General features: G+C 49.8%; 6 protein-coding genes, besides 1 other annotated feature; 1 reads left to right on the top strand and 5 right to left on the bottom strand.

Annotated features, from left to right (window-relative positions):
* Window positions 1-12,302: 12,302 nt before the first annotated feature.
* On the top strand, window positions 12,303-13,025 carry GSTUM_00002002001 (uncharacterized protein). XM_002839294.2 has 1 exon: window positions 12,303-13,025. Exon 1 carries the CDS (start codon window positions 12,381-12,383, stop codon window positions 12,894-12,896), a length of 516 nt encoding a protein of 171 aa, XP_002839340.1. The 5' UTR covers window positions 12,303-12,380; the 3' UTR covers window positions 12,897-13,025.
* Window positions 13,026-13,029: 4 nt separating this feature from the next.
* Window positions 13,030-13,107: a sequence feature (Short protein (GSTUM_00002001001, CAZ83530.1) was converted to a misc_feature.).
* A 222-nt stretch (window positions 13,108-13,329) lies between these two features.
* On the bottom strand, window positions 13,330-15,170 carry GSTUM_00002000001 (uncharacterized protein; the record flags this gene model as incomplete). The annotated part of the gene is made up of 2 exons (XM_002839292.1): window positions 13,330-14,866; window positions 14,926-15,170. The coding sequence occupies 2 exons, from the start codon at window positions 15,168-15,170 to the stop codon at window positions 13,330-13,332; spliced, it is 1,782 nt and encodes a 593-aa protein (XP_002839338.1).
* A 1,115-nt stretch (window positions 15,171-16,285) lies between these two features.
* Window positions 16,286-18,498, bottom strand: GSTUM_00001999001 (uncharacterized protein). XM_002839291.2 has 2 exons: window positions 17,579-18,498; window positions 16,286-17,520 (listed from the first exon to the last, which is right to left on the bottom strand). The coding sequence occupies exons 1-2, from the start codon at window positions 18,016-18,018 to the stop codon at window positions 16,800-16,802; spliced, it is 1,161 nt and encodes a 386-aa protein (XP_002839337.1). The 5' UTR covers window positions 18,019-18,498; the 3' UTR covers window positions 16,286-16,799.
* A 31-nt stretch (window positions 18,499-18,529) lies between these two features.
* Window positions 18,530-18,745, bottom strand: GSTUM_00001998001 (uncharacterized protein; the record flags this gene model as incomplete). The annotated part of the gene is made up of 1 exon (XM_002839290.1): window positions 18,530-18,745. One exon carries the CDS (start codon window positions 18,743-18,745, stop codon window positions 18,530-18,532), a length of 216 nt encoding a protein of 71 aa, XP_002839336.1.
* A 70-nt stretch (window positions 18,746-18,815) lies between these two features.
* GSTUM_00001997001 (uncharacterized protein) lies at window positions 18,816-20,103 on the bottom strand. XM_002839289.2 has 2 exons: window positions 19,592-20,103; window positions 18,816-19,527 (listed from the first exon to the last, which is right to left on the bottom strand). Exons 1-2 carry the CDS (start codon window positions 19,709-19,711, stop codon window positions 18,868-18,870), a joined length of 780 nt encoding a protein of 259 aa, XP_002839335.1. The 5' UTR covers window positions 19,712-20,103; the 3' UTR covers window positions 18,816-18,867.
* Window positions 20,104-20,668: 565 nt separating this feature from the next.
* GSTUM_00001996001 (uncharacterized protein) lies at window positions 20,669-21,414 on the bottom strand. XM_002839288.2 has 1 exon: window positions 20,669-21,414. Exon 1 carries the CDS (start codon window positions 21,154-21,156, stop codon window positions 20,824-20,826), a length of 333 nt encoding a protein of 110 aa, XP_002839334.1. The 5' UTR covers window positions 21,157-21,414; the 3' UTR covers window positions 20,669-20,823.
* Window positions 21,415-22,909: the final 1,495 nt, after the last annotated feature.

Genomic DNA, 22,909 nt, shown 5'->3' with positions numbered 1-22,909 from the left:
CTGTGCATTCCCATATGCCAAACAACTACAGGGAAACTGCTTATATTCAGAAGTCCTAATCGGCCGAATATATAAAGCTTTAGCATGCTGTTATTAGTCATATGGGAGTCTACAGACCTATTGGTGGGGTAATAGCACACAGACCCTGATTTATCAGAGTTGCTAACACCTCCCTTCTGCCCCCTTATCAGGTCTGCATGTCCTTAGCGAGATTTCAAAGAATTGCATCCTATAACTATAATATCATTTCATTGAAGTCTATAATAGTTATGTTAAGCACTACTGCTGCCAGTAGTTTTATTTTGGGCTTTACTTGGGTCCCCTTGGCAGGTATCTTTCATGATTTCTGATATTTGTTTTCATACTTTTTTGTTGAAGAATTCGCACAGAATTCTTTTTTATGCTGATGATCTTGATCGATCTTAGGATGTGAATTGTTGGGGTTGGTGTGCTGCATTGCTTTCCCTTCATACGATTAATAGATCCACTGGGCGAGTGATGTGAGGTGACTATGAGACGACTGGTTATTTAGGATGTTTGATGCCCCTGGACATGTATAGGAGGAACGGAAGCTTTATAAGGTGGAGTGGAGCACACTTGGGGTTGTTAGTCCCGGGATGGTGACTAGTAAAGCTGTGGGAGCATGCCTGCACTATACTTGGAGTACGGGGATTGGTAAGGTAAACCATAGTGGGTAGCTGTGTGATATATTATACAGTATGATACCTTGAAAAATAAGCAAGAATATTGCATGGATGATTTTAGTTATGCGAAGCACCACCTGGGTAAGTAAGGGGAGTAACCTTTTCAGATCGCACAAAGCTGGGATGGGGGAAGAGAGAAGGGCCGGTTGATCAAATTCTTGACTTATTATCGATCATTTATTATACTGTAAAAATTTAATGATAAAATGCGGGCGCGTGAATTTTAAAGTAAAGGAAACCGGTGCAACGCCTGGCTAAACAACAATAAGGATGTTCATCTGTGGGCCAGGGAAGTTACTCGACATCACTTTTAGGGTGTTTGGCATACCATACATTTGATTTTGAGATCATCTTTTTTTGGCAAGACTCACTGTCAAGTATGAAGTGTTTTCATGAGCCCAAATTGGATAATATGATGCCTGGGATTTGAATTCCTGATTTCAACTTGATCTAAAATTATTAGCAATACCTCAACATGCATTCAACCCAGATGTCTTTCCAATATCCAGTAAAATGATAATTGCAGTTGAGCTCTATTGAAGCTTCTAGATCGATGTTAGTCGATTGAGATAGATTGTGGAGGTTTCGGGAGTCTGGCGGAGAGTTCAGAAGTTCAATGGATTGGTGTGGAGGTTGAGAGATTGACAGGAGATTCTCCGGACATGTCTTTCCTTTGTTATCAAGGGAGTGTATGGAGGAAAGGGTAGCATGCTTGGAGAGATATGGATAGGTGTGGTGATTTATGGAATGATGAGGATACATTGTTTATGTTTTACTTATACACCTGTCTTTACCGTTAGTTTAGAGACGAGAGAGCGAAGTTGTTTTTCCTTACCTTACGCTTTTGTGTACGTCCTACCGCAGCCCCCACATAGTCCTTCAGTTTCTCTCTACCGCTGCGCAAGTCAGTCATTGACTGATATACTCCTTCGTCACAAGATCAAGGACAAATCAAGGGTTCTTTGGCGCACACAGTATTTCAAAATCCTGATTACAGCATTCCATGAGTTTTTCGGGTTTAGCATCCTATATCAAAATCAATAGGCCGTGATTTTGAAACTGAATCATATACCAAATTTTCTTAACTTTCCAGCCGACGGACATCTTATCGAGCAAGGCATTCTATCCCGCTGTCTTTAATTTGACGGGCACCCTACCTGTTTCCCATTCCCGTTAACCCTATTTGTACAGTATATTTTTCATTAACTCTCAAGCCCAATCATTAGCACAGTCAAAGCTTGGAGTGAGGAGTGATGGCAGTAATGGTTAGTCATAGAGCCCGTAGGCTAAAGCCTCAATGAGCTGACGCATTGACAGCAAAGTTCATAACATTAAAGGGCTTATAACCAGGCCTAACACTGGCCTCGGCAGATGGCTCTCCAAAAACTATCCAAGTAGTTATACAATGATGCAGAAATTATTTTCCAACAGTGTTACGACTCATCGGAGGTTGGGGTGCTGTTTCGAGGAATTGTCAAGGGGCAACCGCCTGACTAGATTGACAATGATGGCTTTCGAGAGATGGTCGAAATTTGCAAGCTTATAGGAGATTTGGTTGATAATGGATTAATTCGGGTTAATATGACATCACATCGGTGAGTTGACTTGAGAGCAGGAAATTGGGGAAAGGGGATGCTGTTTTCGATGAGTTATCATACTATTAATTGGGAAAGGCGCGTTTTAATTGAGAATCGAGGGGTTTGTCTATCTCCTGTTGGAAACAGCCCAATTTCCAGGACTTTTGTCCACCTCCGGTGGAAAGCTCATGAATTTCATCAGGAGGGGCTCAAGTTTACCCCCCCCAGTCCAAGCGCCGCATGGTGTCCCAAAATGACGCCCCTGTTTGCCATGATAAATGATCGCTCTTAGCCTACCGCAAAATTTTGGAAATCCATTGCCAGATACCTAGCGGAAACCAGCACGTCTAAGCTCGAAGGGTTCAGGTCGACGCACTAACAGAGATGTGAATACCCGTAAATGAGATCCAACAATTTTAATGGGCAAACCTCACAACCGTGTCAGGGGCTCAACTTTTCCCAGGAGCTGTTACCCCTGAATCCGCGGATCGCAGGGCAATCATAAGGAAAGACAAGACAAGGAAAATCGAGTGAGAACATATGAAGAGGAACTTTAGTTGACCATGGAATTGTGAAGCTGAAATGATACTAATATGAGCGAAGGTAAGTAACAACAGAATAAATTCAAGAAAGGGCTACAGGGGTGGGGTAATTATAGCGGCAACATTATCTGGACTCCAAGCACGCTCCGATAATTCCACCGATGGCCTTCAATCTAATTTCTATGGTCCGACCACAGCTCCAACCGCACATCAGACAGCTAATCAGACCGCGTCGGGCCGTGAATCGACAGTGTAAAGGTTCCTCCTACACCCTCACAACTACACTTCAAACATGGTTGAGGTAATGGATTTGGAAAATTTTCACGCTACTCAGAAATGCCCTCTGTGAGAACTCAGGTAACTAGCACATGTGCCTTGTGATCGAAAAGTCAGTACTCTGAAAAAAGAGCAAAAATAGCAGCAAAAGATGAGCTGATCGAATCCTTTAAGGTATAAAAAAACAAGAGCAAAACCTTGAGAGAGAGGTGACTCTAGTGATATTGCACTTGGTCCAATTATCGGTTTCCAGGTATGATGTTGACCCTAAGTCCTACGGAAGTACAGTATCGTGCGGGAGGCTATAGTACCAGCGTGGCGTTCCCGAGCAACTCAATCGTGACAAAGCGTGCCTACTATCCCTTCTTCCATGCCGGGCCAAAGCACAAATATTTTCGAAAGCCCTTTGTACAGCTCTTCCCCCTCCGGAATTTATACCAGGGCATGCGTGTCTGAGCCTCAACAGCAATCCAGCACAAGCATGAGCATAACCGGTATGTTGTAAAAACACACGGTAAAAAATGCCAGGTGACTAAAGAGAGACCTCCCAACCCTTCCAAGAATTCACTCGCAACGCTCCCGAAAACTCTACAATGGAAACTTAATCAACCGGATAACTCGTGATACATTGTGAGCCCTTGGAAAAATGCCAGTGCGTCCACCAGACATCCGGGATCCTCGTACAGAATACGGGTATGAGGTGGGGGCGCAGGAAAATGGTGCAGGATGGTTTATACGCCCATCCAAATACCGACGATGATCTTAGCAGGTGGTGCTTTAGACTATCGTAGGATAGTCTACCTTATGCGCGAGTACCGGTAGTGCAAATCTGGCAACGGGGCAGCCTAACTACGCTCTAGCAATAGAGTCCATTTAGGTTGCCATTGATAGCAGTTATGAGCCGGATAAGGAATTGTACAAATCCTAATAACTCCCCTAACAAAACCGTTAACCTCTGTTTCATCCCTCACAGCTTTCTCGAAACCTAATATATTTTCGCCGTTTATTTTTTAATGATAACCCTAGGGTTTGAGCTTTAAATTCCACTTCACTCCACCATTTCTTGTTATCACCTGAGAAGCATTCAAAGACAGGTCACTTTCTAGGCTGGTATATAACCGCCTAGGTGGGTGGGTAGGGACGATCTTCGGATATCCACTCTAAACTATTTATAGAGGCTGTCTCGGCCTAGCCAACCGTGCACCGGACCTGCTATATCCCCCTATTACCCTGAAGATACCTATCTGGCATCCGCCAGTTTAGAAACCTAGGGCACCAGACGTATATCCCTAAGCATCACATCTGGGATCCACCGCAAACATGTACATAATTATCGGTACTCGCAAGCTCGCAGAGCATGCCTTGCCTATGTCGAATAATACGGTTTCCTATTCCTAAGTCATAATAGTATATCAGTCATGTGACACACCATTATGACAAACAAGATTGTGTAGTTCATTCTAACATGTTCCAGAGATTTCTTTGGTATGAGTCAGTGCTCATAACATTGAAGGGTATATAAAGGGGTGGTGGATTCAGCCTTCTTGTCAGAAGAGCGTGCAAGCTTGGATTTATCTTTTGAGTCTTAACTTTATATGAATAAATGACGTCTTAAAATGCCATCACAGAACAGGTGACCTGACACATAATTTCAGCCTGGATTATCGTAAGGTACCGGGCCAAACACACGTTCCCAACATACTACTTAACACCCCCAGTTGGAACCCTAACCCTGTCTACTGGCGCAATATAGAGTTGGTGACAATGAAGTACAGGAGTGATTTTCCATGTGTCAAGCTTTCTATCTAACGCTTTGAAAGCCCACACTGATTCTTGTGAGCTGAATCAACCTGTTATCCACCCATAACCGGAATCACCGCGCATAAATGCTGCGAACCCGAAGCTCGTGGGGGATGTAAAGAAATGAATGGCGATCAACGTCAACAGTATTACGCTGCTGGATAATCCCCCCAATTAGCCTACCGGTATGCCAGGGCTTAGGGTTTCGCTCCGAATGTGTCATACATGCGGATAAAAAAGTTCAAGCTCCTTTTAATTCTCCCCATACATTCGAAGGATGTGGGGAGACTGCCTGCCTTCCCATGCTGTGTGGGGCCAAAGGTCTGGTATTAGGGTTTACTCGTGCCCCAGGTCTAGCCGTCCAATCCCGGGCCTAGGTCGTTATTATTACAGCTGTCAGAAGGGGTGATGTGAAGGATCACCGAGCTCGTGAGGCTGATTCTTCTGCTCTCTGCGCCATATCCTTCAATATCGATACATCTAGCCCCTCACGCTCCTTGAAGTAAACTTCAGCCGAGATCTGTACCAAGCGATGAAGTTCGTACACTGCCAGACGCGGGTTCGCTACCGGGCTGGCAGTTTTGGTGATTAGGGAGAAGCTCCTAAGTTTTCCGATCGCGTTCCGTGCGGTGACCAGATCCTTCACGCCCCCTAAGCTAGAAAATAGTACATTTTCTGGTATATTCTGGTGGTCGTTTAAAAATGTAATCAGTCGAAGAAGATGCGCAGCCTGAGGGTGCCGATCCTTAATCTGCTCAAAGGTGATAAAGAATGTGCTCAGAATGCTCTCCGCTACCCCCGTTGGTCCCTCTCGGTAAATATCGCTAAACTCCTGAGACAAAAGCTTTTCCCTTACATCCTCCGACTTGAACATATTTAAGTATTCTGACGGCGTAGCGCCGGTTTCAGTCATGTAAGCAGCTGCGCCGACCACCGCTAATGGGAGGTGATGAAGCAATCCCAGTATGTATTTGACCGCCATCTCGTCCCCCGGGTGTTCTAGGGCTCCATAGCGGAACAAGAAAAGCTGTTTGGCCTCTTCTTCCTTCATCCGCTCCACTTCGATGGCGTTAACATTATGCCACACCAACCTGGATGCAACTAGCTTGGATCTTGTCGTTATTACGAGGGTTCCCTTGGGGCCCTGGGGTATATACCTGGCAATAGGGCTGTTATTGCTGTCGAAGTTGCTCTCATCGTCGGCATTATCCACAACTAGAATCCATTCTCCGCTACTCGGGCTTTCGAACCACTTTTTAACCAAAGTCAAAAGTGACTCACTATCCTTCCCATTAACAGCGGTTTGGGAAATCCCAACGCGTGGTATAATGCTTATAAACTCCTTGCTAAACTTCTCGAGGCTGCTCCCATGAACCCAAAATACTGGACGTCTCCCTCGATATTGGTACACGTACTCCAAGGCAATTTGGGTTTTGCTAATCATTGTTAGTGGCCGCCTTGTTTGTAAATGGAGGTATGTGTAACCATACCCAGTACCACCCAAGCCCCACAATGCAACACGGTTATGCCCCCCCATTTGAGCTTGGTTCTCGACCTTTTCAAGAATATCTTCGCGGCCGGTAAATCCTTTGTTTTGGGAATAGGTGACCATCCAGGGAGCGTGCGGCGCTTCTTTAGTAGCTGCCACGACTGGTTAGTTTTTTGATAGCACAGCATTGGTACAGTACACATAAGTGGGGTGTAAAATGAGCCATCTACCTGCGCCTCCCGCATCAGCACTCGCCAAGTTCAGAATATTCTGGTGAATCGTTCCTGCACTGAAAAAGTTTCCTCTTCTATCTCCATAATTGTTATTACTACCAAAATTGGAGTTGAATTCCCCCTTGACTTTGCGACTTTGAATATTAGTGTTGGTAGTGTGCGAATCACGGGCGCCTTGGCCCGCAAGCCCTGTTCCGCGGTTGGCGTCCCGGGCCTCACTTGGGACTCGGTCCCTGGCACCATCCCTCTCTTCGCGGGGCAGTCCCCCACGGTGCTCTAGGCTGCGACTTTTGTCTACATATCCGGTCGCAGCGGCATCAAGCCTAGTCTGGTTGTGACTTGCACTCTTATCTGCATCTTCCACGGGGACTCCGACTCTATGCTGAGCCCTGTTATTCCGACTACGTTGAATTTCTCTGGAATTGCCATCGCCGTGGCTGTGGGCCTCGTGGCTGTGGGCCTCGATTTCTGGAACTCTTGCAGCCCCGGATCTACCCGGTGCTCCTCGCTCGCCTTTATTAAGACTATGCGTTCCGGCCATATTTTGATAATCTCCTACTATCCCTCTAATAACCTCCGCACTTTCATAGCTCTGTCGGTTTTCTGGACCGCTTCCTTGGCTCTTGGGCTGGCTTGGGGGCCTACCTCGAGTCCCTCCCCCCCGCCTTGAAGTGCTTCTCCTAGGACCCCCCCCTGCATCCCTGCTTGCTGAATTAGGGTTCTCCAGAGAGCGTGCGATACTGTCGCGGCTGGCCGTCGTTTCGGGACGGCCATCCTTCGGTTGACTCTCTACATCGTTGGCTGCCCGGCCGGGGTTCTCCGGAAGACGCGCGTCACTGCCGCTTCCATCCGTCATTTCCAGTCCGCCATGCTCTAGTTGACTCTCCGCATTGCTGGCTGCTAGGCAGGGGCCCTTCAGGGCACGTGCGCCACTGTCGCTGCCGGCCGTCACTTCGGGTCCATCATCCTTTGGTTGGCTCTCCACATTGCTGGCTGTCGGACAGGGGTCCTTCGGAGCAGGGGCACCACAACCGCTGTCGGCGGGCGTTTCGAGTGCATCGCCCTTTAGTTGACTCTCCACATTTCTAATTGCTAGACTGGGGTTACTGGATATGTGTGCGCCACCACTGCTACCAGCCATGATTTCTAGTCTATTATCCTCCGGCTGACTCTCCGTATATGCGGCCACTGGACCGGGGTTCTCCGGAGGGGGTGCGCCACTGCTGCTGCCGACCACCATTCCCAGTCCACCATCCTCTCGCGGGTTCACCGGGTTTCCGGTTGCCAGACCAGGGCTCTTCGGAGAGCGCACACCACTGCGGCTACTGGGCGTGATCTCTGGTCCATCACCCATTGAATGACCCCCCACATTCCTGATTGGCGCACTGGGGCTCTGTGGAGCGCTGCCATCCGTCATCACCAGCCCATCATCCCTCACACCGCTACTACCATCCCCTGGCTTACTCTTCGCCTTTCTGGCTGCTAGGTCCGGCTTCTTTTGGGGGTGCACGCTATCGGAGCTGTTGGCTACCATACTCCCACTGCCGTTAGGTTGATCCCCTGGCCTGATCCCCGCACCCCCGACCGCCAAACCAGACCCCTCCCGCAGGCGTGCGCTATTGGGGCTTTTGGCTACCGCACTCCCACTGCTGTTAGGTTGATCCTCTATACTACTCTCCGTACCTCCGGCTACCGAACCAGGTTTCTGTCGAATCTGCGCGTTATGGGGGCTGTTGGCCGCCGCACTCCCACTACCGCTAGGTTGACCCCCTGGCCCACTCTTCACAGCTCCGGCTACCGAGCCAGGTTTCTTTCGATTGTTTGCGCTGCCAGTGTTTCTAGGCTTTTGTCTCGGCCCATCATCCCCCGGTTGACTAACCACATCCCTACTATCGCGGGGTTGGGGTTTTCTGAACATGAACAAATTTTAGCGGCCAAAAACTCATGCTTCGCAGCAAGGAACTTACTCCTTTTTCCCGAAACACATTAAAACGACGTTGTGAAGCTCCCGGTACTGCAGCGCCTTGCGTCAGCGAACTGCGAATTGGTTATCCAGATAGAATAAATCCACCTTGAGAAATACGGACCATGCATATTAGAGCAAAGCGTTATCGTCGTGACAAAGGCAGGACAGGAGAGGGATGGAATTTGCAAACGGGGAGATAAAATTTTATCAGGGAGCGTGCGGGGAGGCTGGGAGACCGAGATGCCACGTCAAATCCGTCAAGCTATCATAATTCAAAGGTGTGGCAGGGCTACAACTCAGCGGCTACAACTCGCACCGTAGATCGCGGTAGGCGAGAAAAGCAGGCTGCTTAAATTTGCTAGCATAAAGCTAGACTTTGTCTCGAATAACGGCATATGGTTGGTTCGTGTAACTGGCCTTCTTTGTCATGCCCGAAAAATCTGAAAAATGAACTGAGAGCGGAGCAACAGTGCCCGAATGAGAAATATCTCAGCCAAGCCCGGAATCAACGACAGGGATCAGTAAATCGGGTTAAGCGATTGAGTACTGTTTCATGAACACCCCCAGGAGCACTCGAGTAGTGGTAGGCGCCACAGAATATTGAAGGCAGAGGTTCGGGGTTAAGGGAATTGGCGCCGGGAGAAAAAAAGCTGTGGCTGAGGGACGTGGTTGGTGGCTGGAAAGATTGGGGGGAGCTTGCTCGCTTGCATTCACTTGTTTGCTATGGTAGAACCAATGCTATGATCCGATATCATCATTACTTATCTCCCGTTGTGCCCTGTCAGAGACCCAAGTTAACAAGAGTAGCTTCTGTCAGTTGTCATACTGCGAATTCGTAGGTGTGCGAAGGCAGGACCATAGTTAATATTAGCTGCACGATCGTATGTACTGTACTTGTACCCGCCATGGTCCTCACTTAAGGGAGGTACAGGTACCGGTAGAATTCACCCCTGCCTTGGACACTGAGAGGGGTGGGACAAAAATTTCCTCCACTTTGGTAGTCGAGGAGATACCGGTGGTCTATGCGAGTGTAGTTATGGCAGCAGTCGCCATCAGGGCAGTGAGCAACTACTCCGTCTGGGAGTCCCTACGCATGACTCTGACCCGAGGGCGTTAGGTCTGGAAATCCAATGAAGGGCGTGCGCAAGGGATTAGAACCTTCAAAATAGATCTTCATATTACTCTGCGGTAGTTGCCCCTAGTCCCTTCGAGTCCGAATCAACATACTCGAGTACTCGTATTGGGTTACGGAAAAGCTTGACTGTTTTATGTTTTATCTTGTTCGAGTACCGTAAATTAACTTGGATTCATTTGGCGCAGGGTTGTTGAGATCTGCTCAAGCACCGCTTATCATTCCGTGCCTTGGCAATAGTTCTGAATTTCCCCGCATTTCGGTAAATACCGAAGAAGCGCCAGGGATCCACAACTGGTATCTCCGCCAGCAAGTGTAATCTCCGGATTCCAAGACAGAAACACCTCAGAAGGGTTAACGTTTTTCCTGACACGTGATATAATAAGATCTGGGGCGCCGGATGTGTCGGATCCGGTCGGCCGATATTACACAACACTCCTCCTCCCGCAACTAGAATACCAATACCGTAGACTGATTGAAAACCTCATCAGGACGTTGGAGCTGTCTCACCTGGTAAAGCCCGTTACATTTCTTTTTATTTATCCCAACTGGGGTCTGTGCTTCTCCGCCTGATCCAAAGGGGGAAATTCTGGACATCCTAGCGCCCTGCTCAAGTGTTCCAGATCTGACGGTACCCTGTCACGTTTAGCCTATCGTGGGTTGACAGTCTATTGATGGATTCCAAGAGATTTTGTGATATCGCATACCAGTATCATAGCGTAAGTGGATACCGGTACCGTATGGGACTCATACTCGTACACAGGTGTCCGCAAAGTTCTCACAACCCCCCAGGAACCGTACTCGAGTACCGGTACCGGTAGGCAGCGGTTATCCTGAGTGTCAGAAACCAGCACCTGTGGTGGTAGGGTCCATGCCTGATGACGAGATACTGCCGCATATACTTGTACCTGAGGGGTTACGAGAGCATTGTCGACATGAGCACGAGTATGCTGCCGTAGCGTGGTCGAGTCGAAGCTACGCACTGTGGCGACCTTGGTAATCTGTCAGCAAACCGGGGAGCCGGGATATTTAGAAACATTTTACGCGATTGGCCTGCCGCTAAACCACGTGTCTGGGTGCGCCACTTCAACTCGGCCGCGGGAGTACGAGTAGCTGTAACCCGGTTCTAGTGCGGTAGTGGAAGGGCCCGTTTGGATACAACCCTTCCGTTCTATTGCCTCATAAAAAGTGACCGGTTCGGAACGGAAGAGCCAGGGTTTTTATTTTTATATAGTTAATCAATGTAATCTATATTGTCATGGCTGTACGAGTACTGTACGGGAAACTGTCGCAGCGTCGCCAAGCAGGGTTTAAGCTCTCCCAGATCGTCTCAATCTCGCCAGCCCCGGGGAGATTAGGAATCAGAAAGCTGTAACAGCGAGTTTGCCGGCCACACAGAGTTCTGTGGATACCGGTGGAGGGAAGCCAGCCGGTTTCCGCACGATGCTGCTATTACACCGCTGATGTTCCCCCACTGCGGATATTCAAATGATAACCTCTTAGCACTAATAATACTATTTCCTAGTGATTGCTAGATGTGATCTACCCGAGTAGAGTAAATCGGCATTTTCACCGCTGCCCTGCACGGGATAGAGAAAAAATATCGGAGTAAATGTGCATGTGTTGTACCGGTATTGTGACCTGAGAAAGTCTTGAGGAATGGGAGGAAACGCTTCTTTCTTCCTTCCTTGTAGAAGCACAGACAAGGTTTAGTGACTGAGGGATCTAGGGAGCTGCTTGGCTGGACGTAATATGATAATTCATCTCCAAAACCTTGGCTGTCATGGCTCCAACCCTGACCCTTAAAAATGGGTTCCGTGGGCAAGCTCTAATTTAGGACATAAGCTACGCCCCGCAGAACAGCCCTTTCTAGAAAAAGACCTAAGGGCTAGGGTAAATCCACTGTGGGGAGGCCTCCCCGGCCCAAAGACCAACAAAAATTCTCGCCATCATTACCTGTCATAGATTCGCAGACAAATTCCTCCATAATGCATGTCTAAGGCACGAATTGCCATTTTCCTTCCAGTTTTTCAAGCAACAGTACTCGTAGGGTCCGCCTAAGCATCCTTTGGGGCAAGTGGTCAATCCCTGTCTTCCAAGTCACCCTACGTACTACCGTTACACAAGACCTGCATTGCCCTCACGTGCAACTGGCAGATCGATATGTTGGATATCCCTGCGGATTACCCGTAATGACGTATTTAAGGCATGGACCAATGGAGATTAACTGATCGTGCTTCCATGCAAGGGTTTCGTGGGGGCCGAAGGATACGGTACTTGAGGGGATCAATGGATCAATGTTGGGGGTTTAGTCTAATGGAGAGGAAGAAGCATTCAGTCGAGGGCTGGAGCTCTTCTCCAGTAGGAATGATTGGGGTTCAGTTCTTGTCCTTAATTGGTATGATAGTTTTTGGCAGGCCGAGGCATACCTTCTCCCTGGGTCGCGCAATTGTGGTCTGATTCACCGGGAATATCGTACGCCCATGCCACGGGTAAACGCGTATGGCATGACCTGCGACATATCTATAAAAGCCGCCCTCCCTCCCTCCTCTCCCTTCCGTCCCCCTTTTCTTTAAATTCCCATTCCTCGCCAACTTTCTTTAAATAAAGCTTCACAGACCCAATACACTCGCTCTTACTAGACACGAAAAGCACCCCAAAATGAAGATCTCCCTTACCTGTCTCACATTTCCCCTCATCTCCATCGCCGCTGCCGCTGTCTTGGGCAAGCGCGACCCGCTCCCTGGGAAATTCACCCTCGAGGCCAGCAATCAAGGCCTGCCAAACGTGATCTGGACCGAACTCCACTGGCTCAACGGCTCTGCCTACATCGGAAACAGCAAGTACAACTTCGGCAGCGAGAAGCTAGAATTCACGAGCGGCGGTGACGGGCTATCCTTTACCTCTTTCCATTCGTCTCCCACCGGATGGACCGACTTTTACATCTTTCCGAGTGAAAGTCGTGCCGTGGGGTTTACCATCCCGCACAGCGCGTTAGTGCCTCCCGGGGCGTCTACTAGGGGGTTTGAGAATGTTGGGGGACAATTTGCGTATCAGGGGAGGATGGAATGGCAGGCTTGTGATCAGGGTGATGGGGTTTACCAGATTTATTGGGATGGTGCATCGTCGGCTAGATGCGTGCCTGTTGGATTGTACATCAAGCCGAGTGCTTGTTAGAACGGGTGACGTGGGCACTTTGTCTTATTATTTGACTATTATGGCGGCAATTAGGGCTAGGATGGATGGACATTAACTGTCGTCGTGAATAACTGCTGTTTAATGGGATTGGTTGTGGGTTTTCATAAATTGAATGGGGATAGAGATGGAATTGCACACATTCAGGGCCATTGCTGGGTCCAAGGTTCTAAATTCTGACGGGAATGTGTAGAGGGGAATAGATCGGTAGCACTCCGGTCGTTTTTTTAGTTAGCCTCAAGGATTTATCCACTGTTTACCGGTGCCTTCGTATGGTAAGTACTCGTACAGTAATTGGGAATTTTCCATTAGTTGCCAAAACCGCAGTGGCAGAATCATGGCCTATCACACACGCCCCAAGACATATCTCAATACAGTATATGATACTCTGTCACTATGCACGCCCTACAGGTCACTACTCCACCAACGCCGCAAACATATTCCCCCCTTTAGTCGCTGCCACCTTCACCTTCACCTCTGCCACTTCCTCAGCCGGCCACCTCCTCTTCCTCCGTGCCTTCCCGCTAGCCTCCTTCCACACCCCCTCGAGATTCTCCTCTTTAGACATTCTTCTCCTAGCCTTCATGTCCTCCTCTTCCTCCTCCTCCTCCTCCTCCTCCTCACCAAAATATGCGGCCAAAATCTCTTTAACCAGTGATTTAGCCCCCGCCCCCGGCCGCGCGTCGACAAAACGCCTCCCGTCCAGCACCTCAACCGGCAGAACGCCAAGCCCGCTCTTGCTGCTGGTTGTTTCCTTAAGTACTTCGCTCAGCAGGAGGAGGGAGTACCAGGCTGCCTGTAGCATTGCGAACGTTTGGATGCGCTCCCACGTCCAGCGGACACCGGCGGTTTGTCTATTGGTTGCGTCTGTGGAGGTATGAGCACAGGCGGAGACTAGACTGGCAGAAGATTCTAGTATGGAGGCGTGGGGTGGGGGTTTGTTGCGCGCAGCGAACGTTTTGACGATTTGCTGAAGGACGTATCTCGCCTGCCAATCTTCTTCCTGAGATTCCAAAATAATTTCGTGTAGTTTCTGTTTAGCCTTCCTTCCGAGAATGATCTCGACGGGCGCTCCAGAAATCCCGTGACCCCTTCTAGAGATTTCTTCCAGAGACATTTCACCCGGGAAGAGGAGGGAGTAGGCCAATGCTCGCACTTCGCGACCAACGTCCCAGGCGCTTGCGCGGCTCGTGTCTTCCCAGAGTGTTGGCAGGAACATTTCCCTTTTTCTCCCCACGGCCCCGCGTAGGGATAGTAGCTCTCCGATCCTCGGGTCGATGAGTCTCCCGCCATCGCCCTCGGGCAGCGCGTACCCGGCCGCGAACTCCCGCCACTTCCTACCCATTTCTTCCACGATAGCGCCGCTCCTGCTCCGCTCGGTGATACGCGCGCACCATTCCCGGAGCGTTGAAAAAGTAGCTTGCGGATTGCACAGGGACAGGTATCCCAGAAACGCCAATTCCAGGTCAAACCCCTTGGCAATATCCTCCGGACGGAATAGCACAGTGGAGATCTGCCCGGTGGAGAAATTGACCTCAAGGTCTTTGAACATAACAACCCCCCAGTCGTTTTCACCCTCACCGCGGAACAACAGCAAGTCCGAATCACTGGTGAGCACGACTCCGCCGGCTGCTATGGCGTCTCTGGCAGCATATCCTTCCGCTTCCCCGGGCACCGTTGACGTCCTCTCTGCATACCCACCTCGACTTAAAGCGGCGAGCGTAGCCGTGACTAGGAACGGGGGTGTGGAAAGCACCGGAGACTGCGGCGTATACACCGCCCTCTCGGAGAAGATCTCTACGCCCCCCCACTCCCGCGCGGAGCGGTCTGAACATCGCGGCAACGTGTGCGAGTATGATGCATGGAAGGTGCAGAGCTTACGGAGTGACTCCTCGAGCCTTAAAATGCGCGTAGGACGCTTGGAAGCCGGGAGGGCCCCGTCGAAGTATATCCTTGCACTACCCAATATTAGCGGCTCCTACACCCCCGGCAGGGAAGGGGGGAGAAATACATTTTCGCACCGCAAGATTCCAACATGTGCAGGTACTTTATCACACTGTCTTGCAGAACAGAGTACGGTATCGCGCTGTCCCAGGGGTTTACATCCTCCGGACGGGCTGGGGGCGCTGCACTGTAGCATTTCTCGTACACATGATGCGCAAGACCCGGGCCGTCGATGAAGATTTCCGTACAGGGCTCTAGGATTGTGGGGCGAGCGTACGGGCGGAGGTTCGTGTATAGGCGGCGGATCCCCATTGTTGCGGGTGGTGGGCGGTGGGCGGTGGGTGGTGGGCGGGTTGGGAAGGGGGTGAGCGGGATCTTGGTGGTGCCAGTTGGATTGAAAGTAGGGTAATATATTCATGAGTCGTCACTCGGAGCTTGTTGGTGGCCTTAAACTGCCGGCTCGGGGGTCGACAACTCGTTTTTAGGACCCCAAGTCCAATGCGAGATTATGGCTATTTACAAGTATGTATCCTGGGAAAACCAAAAGCACATGGAAACAGACATGTCAGAGCTACACATATGTTGTAACAAAGTTTTCCTTACCCTCCGTTCAAAGTTGCATAGAGAACTCCACCTAGTCATACATTACATCAAATAATAAGCGGAAATTGGAAGAAGCAATACTGTGAGGAGTTGGGGTATCATTCAGCATGTTTTTAGTCCTTATGGTTGATATGACACATTGTCCTTCACCGCCCAAGTTTCAAGTACGACAAAAACAAAGCACCAGCTTTCCAAGCGTATTTCCCTCCCGCGTATGATACCGGCAATACCAATGATTTGTGCGACAAAATCGACAATGCTCAAATGCGCTGTGGGCATCGCTTATTCTACTTTTTTTTTTAAAAAAAAAAAAAAGCAAAAAACCAGGACTTGATCTCGATACGTATCATCCTCTTCCATGACTCCATGGGGGTTTTTTTTTCTATGATGGTTTATAACCTCTATTTGAATTTTTAATAGTATTCCCAACTCCCCTCCCCCTACCAAAGTATGATAATATTATAGTACAAGTTATTCCACTTTTTCTCCACCCGAGGGAAAAGAAAGAAAGAAAAAAGGAAAGAAAAGGAAACGAAGGAAAATGAGAAAGAAAAAAAAAAGAAAACATACAGTATCATAATTCTAAAATCATCCACCACGATCCGAAAAATTCATTCATACAGGGGATTTAAAAACCACGTCTTCCGCAACAGCGTTATATATACGCGTGCTCTCCGATTGTTTTTCGATGTTCGTTTACCTTCTCGGGCAATTTTTTCGCCCTATCGCTTTTTTACCCCGTCTTGTATTGTATTTTCCCGTTCTTCTTTATCGTAGCACCATACATGCTTCATTTCTAGTGATAGATTGTTGGTGTTGTGTTCGGGGGGTGGAGGTTCTTGGGATTTGTTGTTTCCCCGGTGGGTAGACTCCGTTTTTATAGAGCGGGAAAGGGGGGTTTGAGATTTTTTCGCGGGGGGGGAGTGTGCTCAATGACTTATTTGGTGGTACTGGACTGCCCGTGTTCTCTGGGTAGCTTTTCGGGAACCTGCAGTGATTTTTATCAGGGTCCTCCCTTTAGAAAGAATTTCGGCGCAGAGTGGGGATCCTTTTCGCCAATAATTTGTTGACGGCCAATGGTTTACGGGCGTCATGGTCGTTAAGTTGGTGGGTGGTAAGCGCGGGGTAGGCTACGATGTTTTCTAACAATTCACTCACCATATCTGGAGAGCTTCGTTCGGTATACACATATTTTGTTATGGAGTGGAGTATGGACAGAGTATACAAGACCGAATCTACTTATACCCGGCTGCGACGCTCGGTACCGGTAGCAACAAGTGAGAAACCATATATTTAATCTCAATCCTAGATAGACCGGCCTCGTAGCCCCCCGCACGCCTAAGTATCCCCCTCAAAAGCACACTCAACCTTGATAACCAATGCCCCCGCATCATCCACCTGTCTCCCGGCCATCTCGAACGCCTCCTGCACACCCTCCACCCCGGTCATCTTATGCGTGACAACCTCCTCCAGCGCAGGGATCAACCCGGAAGAAACAATCTCAACTCCCTCCTTATAGGTATTAGCGTACCTAAACCCGCCAAGAATATCCACCTCCCTCAACGCCGCAGCCGAAATTGGCAAGGTCTGAATAGGATTTCCCATGCCGAGGAGCACCAAACTTCCCCCGGATCTGGTAGCGTAGATGCCGGTCTGCGTGCAAATCTCCATTCCGGTGCACTCGAACGTGACATCGAACCCTTCCTCCCTACCCAGCGTAGTTTTCGCGGTGTTAGCAGAGTCCTTAGAAATGTCCAATTTCTCCTCAATTGTTTCCGGACGTTTTTGCCTGATGGTGGGGCGATGCACGTGCGTTGCGAATCCATTCTCCACAGCGAAAGAGGTGCGACCGGTATTTATGTCTGATATCACGATCTCTGATGCACCGCTAAGTTTGCACATTGCTGAGACTAGGAGGCCGACTGCGCCCGCGCCTAGGACTAGGACTGAGCTGCTGGGACCTAAGGTGCCGAGTTTGCGGGCGCGACGGGTTGCGTGGATTGCGACGGAGAGAGGTTCTAGAAGGGCCGCCGCCGTGAACGAGACATTATCTGGGAGTCTGTGTACTTTGTGAGCCTCCCCGGATCAGGTGGGGGGGGGGGTAGGAGGAGAGGTACTTGTGACACCATCTCGCTGGATGGTTAATTTTCTCCTGGAGAGTTCCCCAGTAATGCGGATCCGCCTTAGCACTGCTCCTGAACTTCATCCCCGAGCAAATGTTATACCGGCCGGAACTACACTCTCCACACTCACCACACGGAACGCCAACCTCCAGCGCAACTCGATCACCAACACTCCATTTCTCCCTCACACCCTCTCCAACCGCCGTGACAACACCGGAAGACTCGTGCCCGAGGACCAAGGGAGCTTTGACAATTATGTCGCCGTTGCGATAGTGATTGTAATAGTGCAGGTCGGATCCACAGAGAGTTGTGGAACGGATCGCAACTTGCAGCTCGGTTGGGGATGGCGGGGGTAAGGGGATGCTGGTCCGCTCAAGGGTTTTTGCCGCTGTTAGCAGCGAGATTTTGACTTTTTCTTCTCCAGGGGTGGACATTTTGGACAGTTTTCTTTTTTTCGTATCTTGATCGCGATGGGGCTGAGGTGGGATGTGGTGGTTATTTATGTCGTGGAGAAAGGAAATTGCGGGGGAAGGGACTCCGAGGGTAACGAGCTGCGTCAGCCAAGAGCAGGATTCCGTCGTTGCATAGGCGTTAGGTTGCGGTGCAGGGCCCCACACCAGACACTGTGCCCTGTGATGCCAATCTAGGCATTCCAGCAACTCTTGGCGCGACGGGCAAGGGGAGGTTTCAAAGTGTGATTTTAGGATATGAGGGGATTTGTGGGTATCCCAAAATTTTCGAGAGATTTTCAATCATTTGAAACTGCAGTCGATCCGCTATTACCATGATAAGGATAAGGGCATAAATGGGGTGAGGCTCCTCTGTTGTCCCTGGGACCCTGCATCTGGTAATAGCGAGTGGCATCTTGGAAATATCATGGGGATGTGATCACGTCCCAAACTTGATGGAAAAGGGTCCCAGGTCCCGGTCTAGTAGAGTTCAGGGTTAATTTAAGGTGCTTCTACGCTCTAGAAGCATAAAGCTTGGTGAGTCAATAATGGGGACATCTGGATATGTGTAGCTCGGGAACGTGAGGCAGGTGAATATGCAGATTCCAAAAGCTTGACGAGGTAGATGGGAGACAGGAGCCCAGTCCTTAATGTTCACCACTTCTGTGTATCTGGGAATTTGCAATAGCAATTGTTCAACCATCTCGACCATCACATTAATTAATCATTCAGGATCAGAATCAGCACAGCACAGCTCTTCACCCGGCCGCCACCCCCAACAATTAGAGAGCAGAGATGTATTTCGCAAGGAACCCGTTAATATGTAGACACAATCTACCTCCCCATCCACCCGCCATCAACCACTAGACACTCCCCGCTAACATACGCACTCGCCTTCTCACTCGCCAAGAACACAACAGGCCCCTTAAAGTCCTCTGGACGCCCCCACCTCCCAGCCGGGATCCTCTCCATAATCTGCCTGCTCCTGGCTTCATCCTTTATCAACGCCTCATTCATATCCGTAGCGATATACCCAGGGGCAATCGCGTTGACGCCAATCCCCTTTCCGGCCCACTCGTTGCTAAGCGCCTTGGTGAGCTGCAAGACGGCACCTTTGCTCGCAGCATACGCGGGAACGGTAAGCCCTCCCTGGAATGAGAGCACGGAGGCCACGTTTATAATTCTCCCATGGATCTGGTTGCCAATGAAGTAGGCGCCTATGTCACGGCAGAGGGTGAATACGGTTGCCAAGTTGACCTGGATGACGGCTTGGAAGTCCTTTGTGGGGAATTGGTGGGATGGATGACGGCGTTGGATCCCCGCGCAGTTCAGAAGGATGTCGATCCGCTGGTTGGGGAGAGATGAGGGGTCCGCTATGAGGCCCGGGATCAAGGTGCTAACTTCCGCATCGGAGGATAGATCTGCGTTGACGATGATACAAGCACGCCCCATGGCGGCGATTTGCGCTTTCGTAGAGATGTTTTTGGAGTCTCGCTTTTTTCAATGAGGATTAACATATCCATTACGGTCAGTGCGATGGGGGGGGGAACTTGAGTACCTGAACGAGAATAATATCCGCCCCGGCTTCCGCCAATGCCAAAGCCATTGTTTGCCCGATACCGCGGGTCCCGCCAGTGACCAGGGCGGTTTTTCCAGAGAGATCGAACATGGATGACATTTCCTCCTTCTCGCTTCCCGAGGGGTTTGGTTTGGTTTGGTGAGATGGGGGTGTGTTTGTCGTGGAAGAGGAAGAGGAGGAAGAGGAGGAGGGTGGGGTAATTAAATGAGATCATAAAGTTTGCCAAGCTTTTGACCCGCAGAGCCGCAGACGATCCCTCGGGAATAGCTGGTTGGAAGCAACCGGGGTGCGATGTCATGATTGCGTGATTACAGGGATTCAACGGGTCAAGGGTTCGCGTTGTCAGGTGATAAAGCTTCCTCGGCTCTCCATACGGTGCCCGTAGTCTAGTCTATTTGGATCAACTTACTGTTGAAAATATTTGTATCTATTGTACTAACTGTTGTGATAACGAAGTAACAATGATAACCACAATAAAATCAGATTAATCCAAGCTTGCGTGCTCTTTCTAAGAACAGGGCTGAACCTGCCCTTTATATACCCCTTTATCGTTACACAAGCACTGCCTCATACCAAGGAAATCTCTAGAAGATGCTAGAATACAATAGCATATATACTCGGTCATGTGGCTGTGTTATATGACCAACACAGCCCCATCACCGGATAGGAAATGAATAACGTAATTTCCAACAACTGTACAGTACGATAACGAGTGCGGCAGAAAGAGAGATTAGTCACGTGGGTTTGGGAAAAATTTGGCGAGCACATCTAGTTGCAGGGTACTTTACTTACTCGCAGGAACTCGATACCAGTAATATATTTATGATATTTGGCGGAGACCCACACGGGTGGCACTGGGCGTTCCCATTGTGGGGTTTACTCTGCGGACCCCTGCCCGGGGAGGAATGTGTTCAACCAATGAACAACCGTTTAGGCTTTTTGAGTTCCTGGTTATCATAACAAGTATTCACGTGTACTGTACTAGTAGTCTGCAGAAGTTAGATTCTACCGTACCGCACTGCAACTTACGCACCACGGTACTGTTATCTCTAGACACCCATGCCAAATATAATAAATTTTCTAACTGGAGGGAAGCATTCCATCAGGCCCTCTATCCCAAGGCGTTACGTTCCATGAGGTAAGCCAACCCAACACAAAATCCCGCCTAGCCCATAGTACATCTGGAAAGTACCACCCAAAGGCCGCGTACACTAGTGCGAGCAGCCTACAAGCACACGGGCAATCCCACACAAACAAAACCGTCTGGAAACGGCCTCGCAAACCCTCCTCCATCCAAGCGTAGGCTCACCCACGATAGGACAACAAAAGAAACAAAACAATTTAGCGCCACCACCCAAAGGTGGCGGCCCCCGAACCCAACCACCAAATCCATTGGACGCCACCACGCGGCGCAGCGCCCCCCCAACCCTGAACAGCCTGGGCTCAGCCCCAACGTGGCTCAGGCGCCTTCTGAGACGCCACCAGAACTGTTCAAAAACCTCGTGGGCCCGTTCCCCCGCCTGCCCCGACCAGACGAGCCCCATCAAAGAGGCCGTAACCGTGCCGAATCGACCATAAACGTAGATCGATCGCGCGCAAAGTTTCGCACGGGGATACAAAACCCCCGACCCGATGCCAAACCCGATGGAAACCAAAGGGAACTGGACTTCTCCGATGGAAAAAGGCCCCAGTGCCTAATTCCTCATACAATGAAGCCTTCCGCGAGCGGGCTCCAAGGGGCGCGATTGGCCCACCCCCGAAACAACCCCAACCCTGGTTGTAACGAACGCGGTGAACTTCCGATCGTCTGCCATGCCAGAGCCTCCAATCAGGTTCTGCCAAAGGATTTTACTCGAGTACTTGTGCATAGCCGGATGACCGGGTACAGCAAGAGAAGGCACTGCCGTCCAGTACCCCCAGACCCACGTGTGGGTTAATGGGGTAAAGAACCAAGCTGTTGGCCCGACATAGGAAGGCTTGAGAACTTCCTCGGTGGTGCTTGCCACCCCCGGCTGTCTACCTTTCCATGGTGCTTTATTGTCACTATTTACGAGAAATTAACCGAGCTTTTAACCCGGTTCGCGCGATAAAAATATTGGTTAACGTAGAGAACGGTACAGCATCGTACCGCTCGCGCCGCCGGTGATCGCCGGTTCGAATTCGTTCCCTGGGGTTTCACTGGGGCGGTGGGTGTGTGTGGCCTGTAACCGTGCCCTATGCTGGTTCTGCTTCGACAGTAAAAATAATGGATCCAAAGCGGCCGTTTCATTCCCCTTCAATCCCTGCCAACCCCCCCACCCGGCAATGTGCACGATGGGGTGGAGCCTCGCTAATGAGATCCAGCAAGCCCAACTCGTCCCAGCTATGCGGCGTCTGTAGAACACTGTTCCCTCCCGGGGATTTTTGTCCCCAACTGCGAGAGCTGGGGGGTCTCGGTAGGTGGTGGATTTGACCAGTTTTCACGGTAGTCGCTGTGTGATGCCTCTTGTACTCTACAATTCAATGAATACCGTAAAATCTCCAATAATTGGACCGTGTGATATTCTACGTCGTTCGAGTTACCTCCTCTGGCAAGGTCTGGTGCTTCTTTTTGGCTTTTTTTGTCCCTCAGGTTGGAGGGTGATACCTTTTGCACTTTTTTTCGCCCTTGGTCCGAAGAACGAAATTTTGGACCACCGGCACTCGAGTACCTAGCACAAGGTCTAATTATTTGAGATTCTACGGTATCACAAAAAAGATACTCGGATAGTTAGTTGTCTGTGGGTGGCGTCGATGCCTGTAAGGGCAGAATCCTATTTGTGACTGCTTCCATCACACCAATTTAGGAATCCGGTCCATAGTGAAACTGTTTTCTGAGGAGAGGGAGAAAGGGGGGTGGAGGAACCGGAGTGCAAGTGCAATATGGGTTTTCATTGTCCATTCACTGAGTATTGATACTTGGAGTTGCCGACTATCTGGCACTGGGTGGGGGGGAGTGGGTGTCGGGCGTAAAAGCAACTGTAGCGCTCGGGTAGATATCATACCTGTAGGTCATGACCGGTAGAGTGGTGGGCTAATACGTTATTGCCTCGCGCACTGGCTGCTCAAACTCGGCCCCCAGCTTCCCAATACTACCCTGTACTAGCATCCCCTCGATCTACGCTCGAGCGGGTTGTGAATGTTGAAAGTCTGAGGGAGGAGATATGGATAGTCGCACAAGCAAAATCCTGTTGTGATGGAAAATGCTACAGGGGTACATGTCATCACGGGATATCAGATCATCAGATCGTCTGACGAGATGGAGCTGATTGCGCACAT

This window comes from Tuber melanosporum (assembly GCF_000151645.1).
Source record: "Tuber melanosporum whole genome shotgun sequence assembly, scaffold_333, strain Mel28".
In the NCBI taxonomy this organism is placed as follows: domain Eukaryota; kingdom Fungi; phylum Ascomycota; class Pezizomycetes; order Pezizales; family Tuberaceae; genus Tuber; species Tuber melanosporum.
Note: the sequence above shows the minus strand (reverse complement) of the source record. Positions and strands in the feature narration are given on the sequence as shown.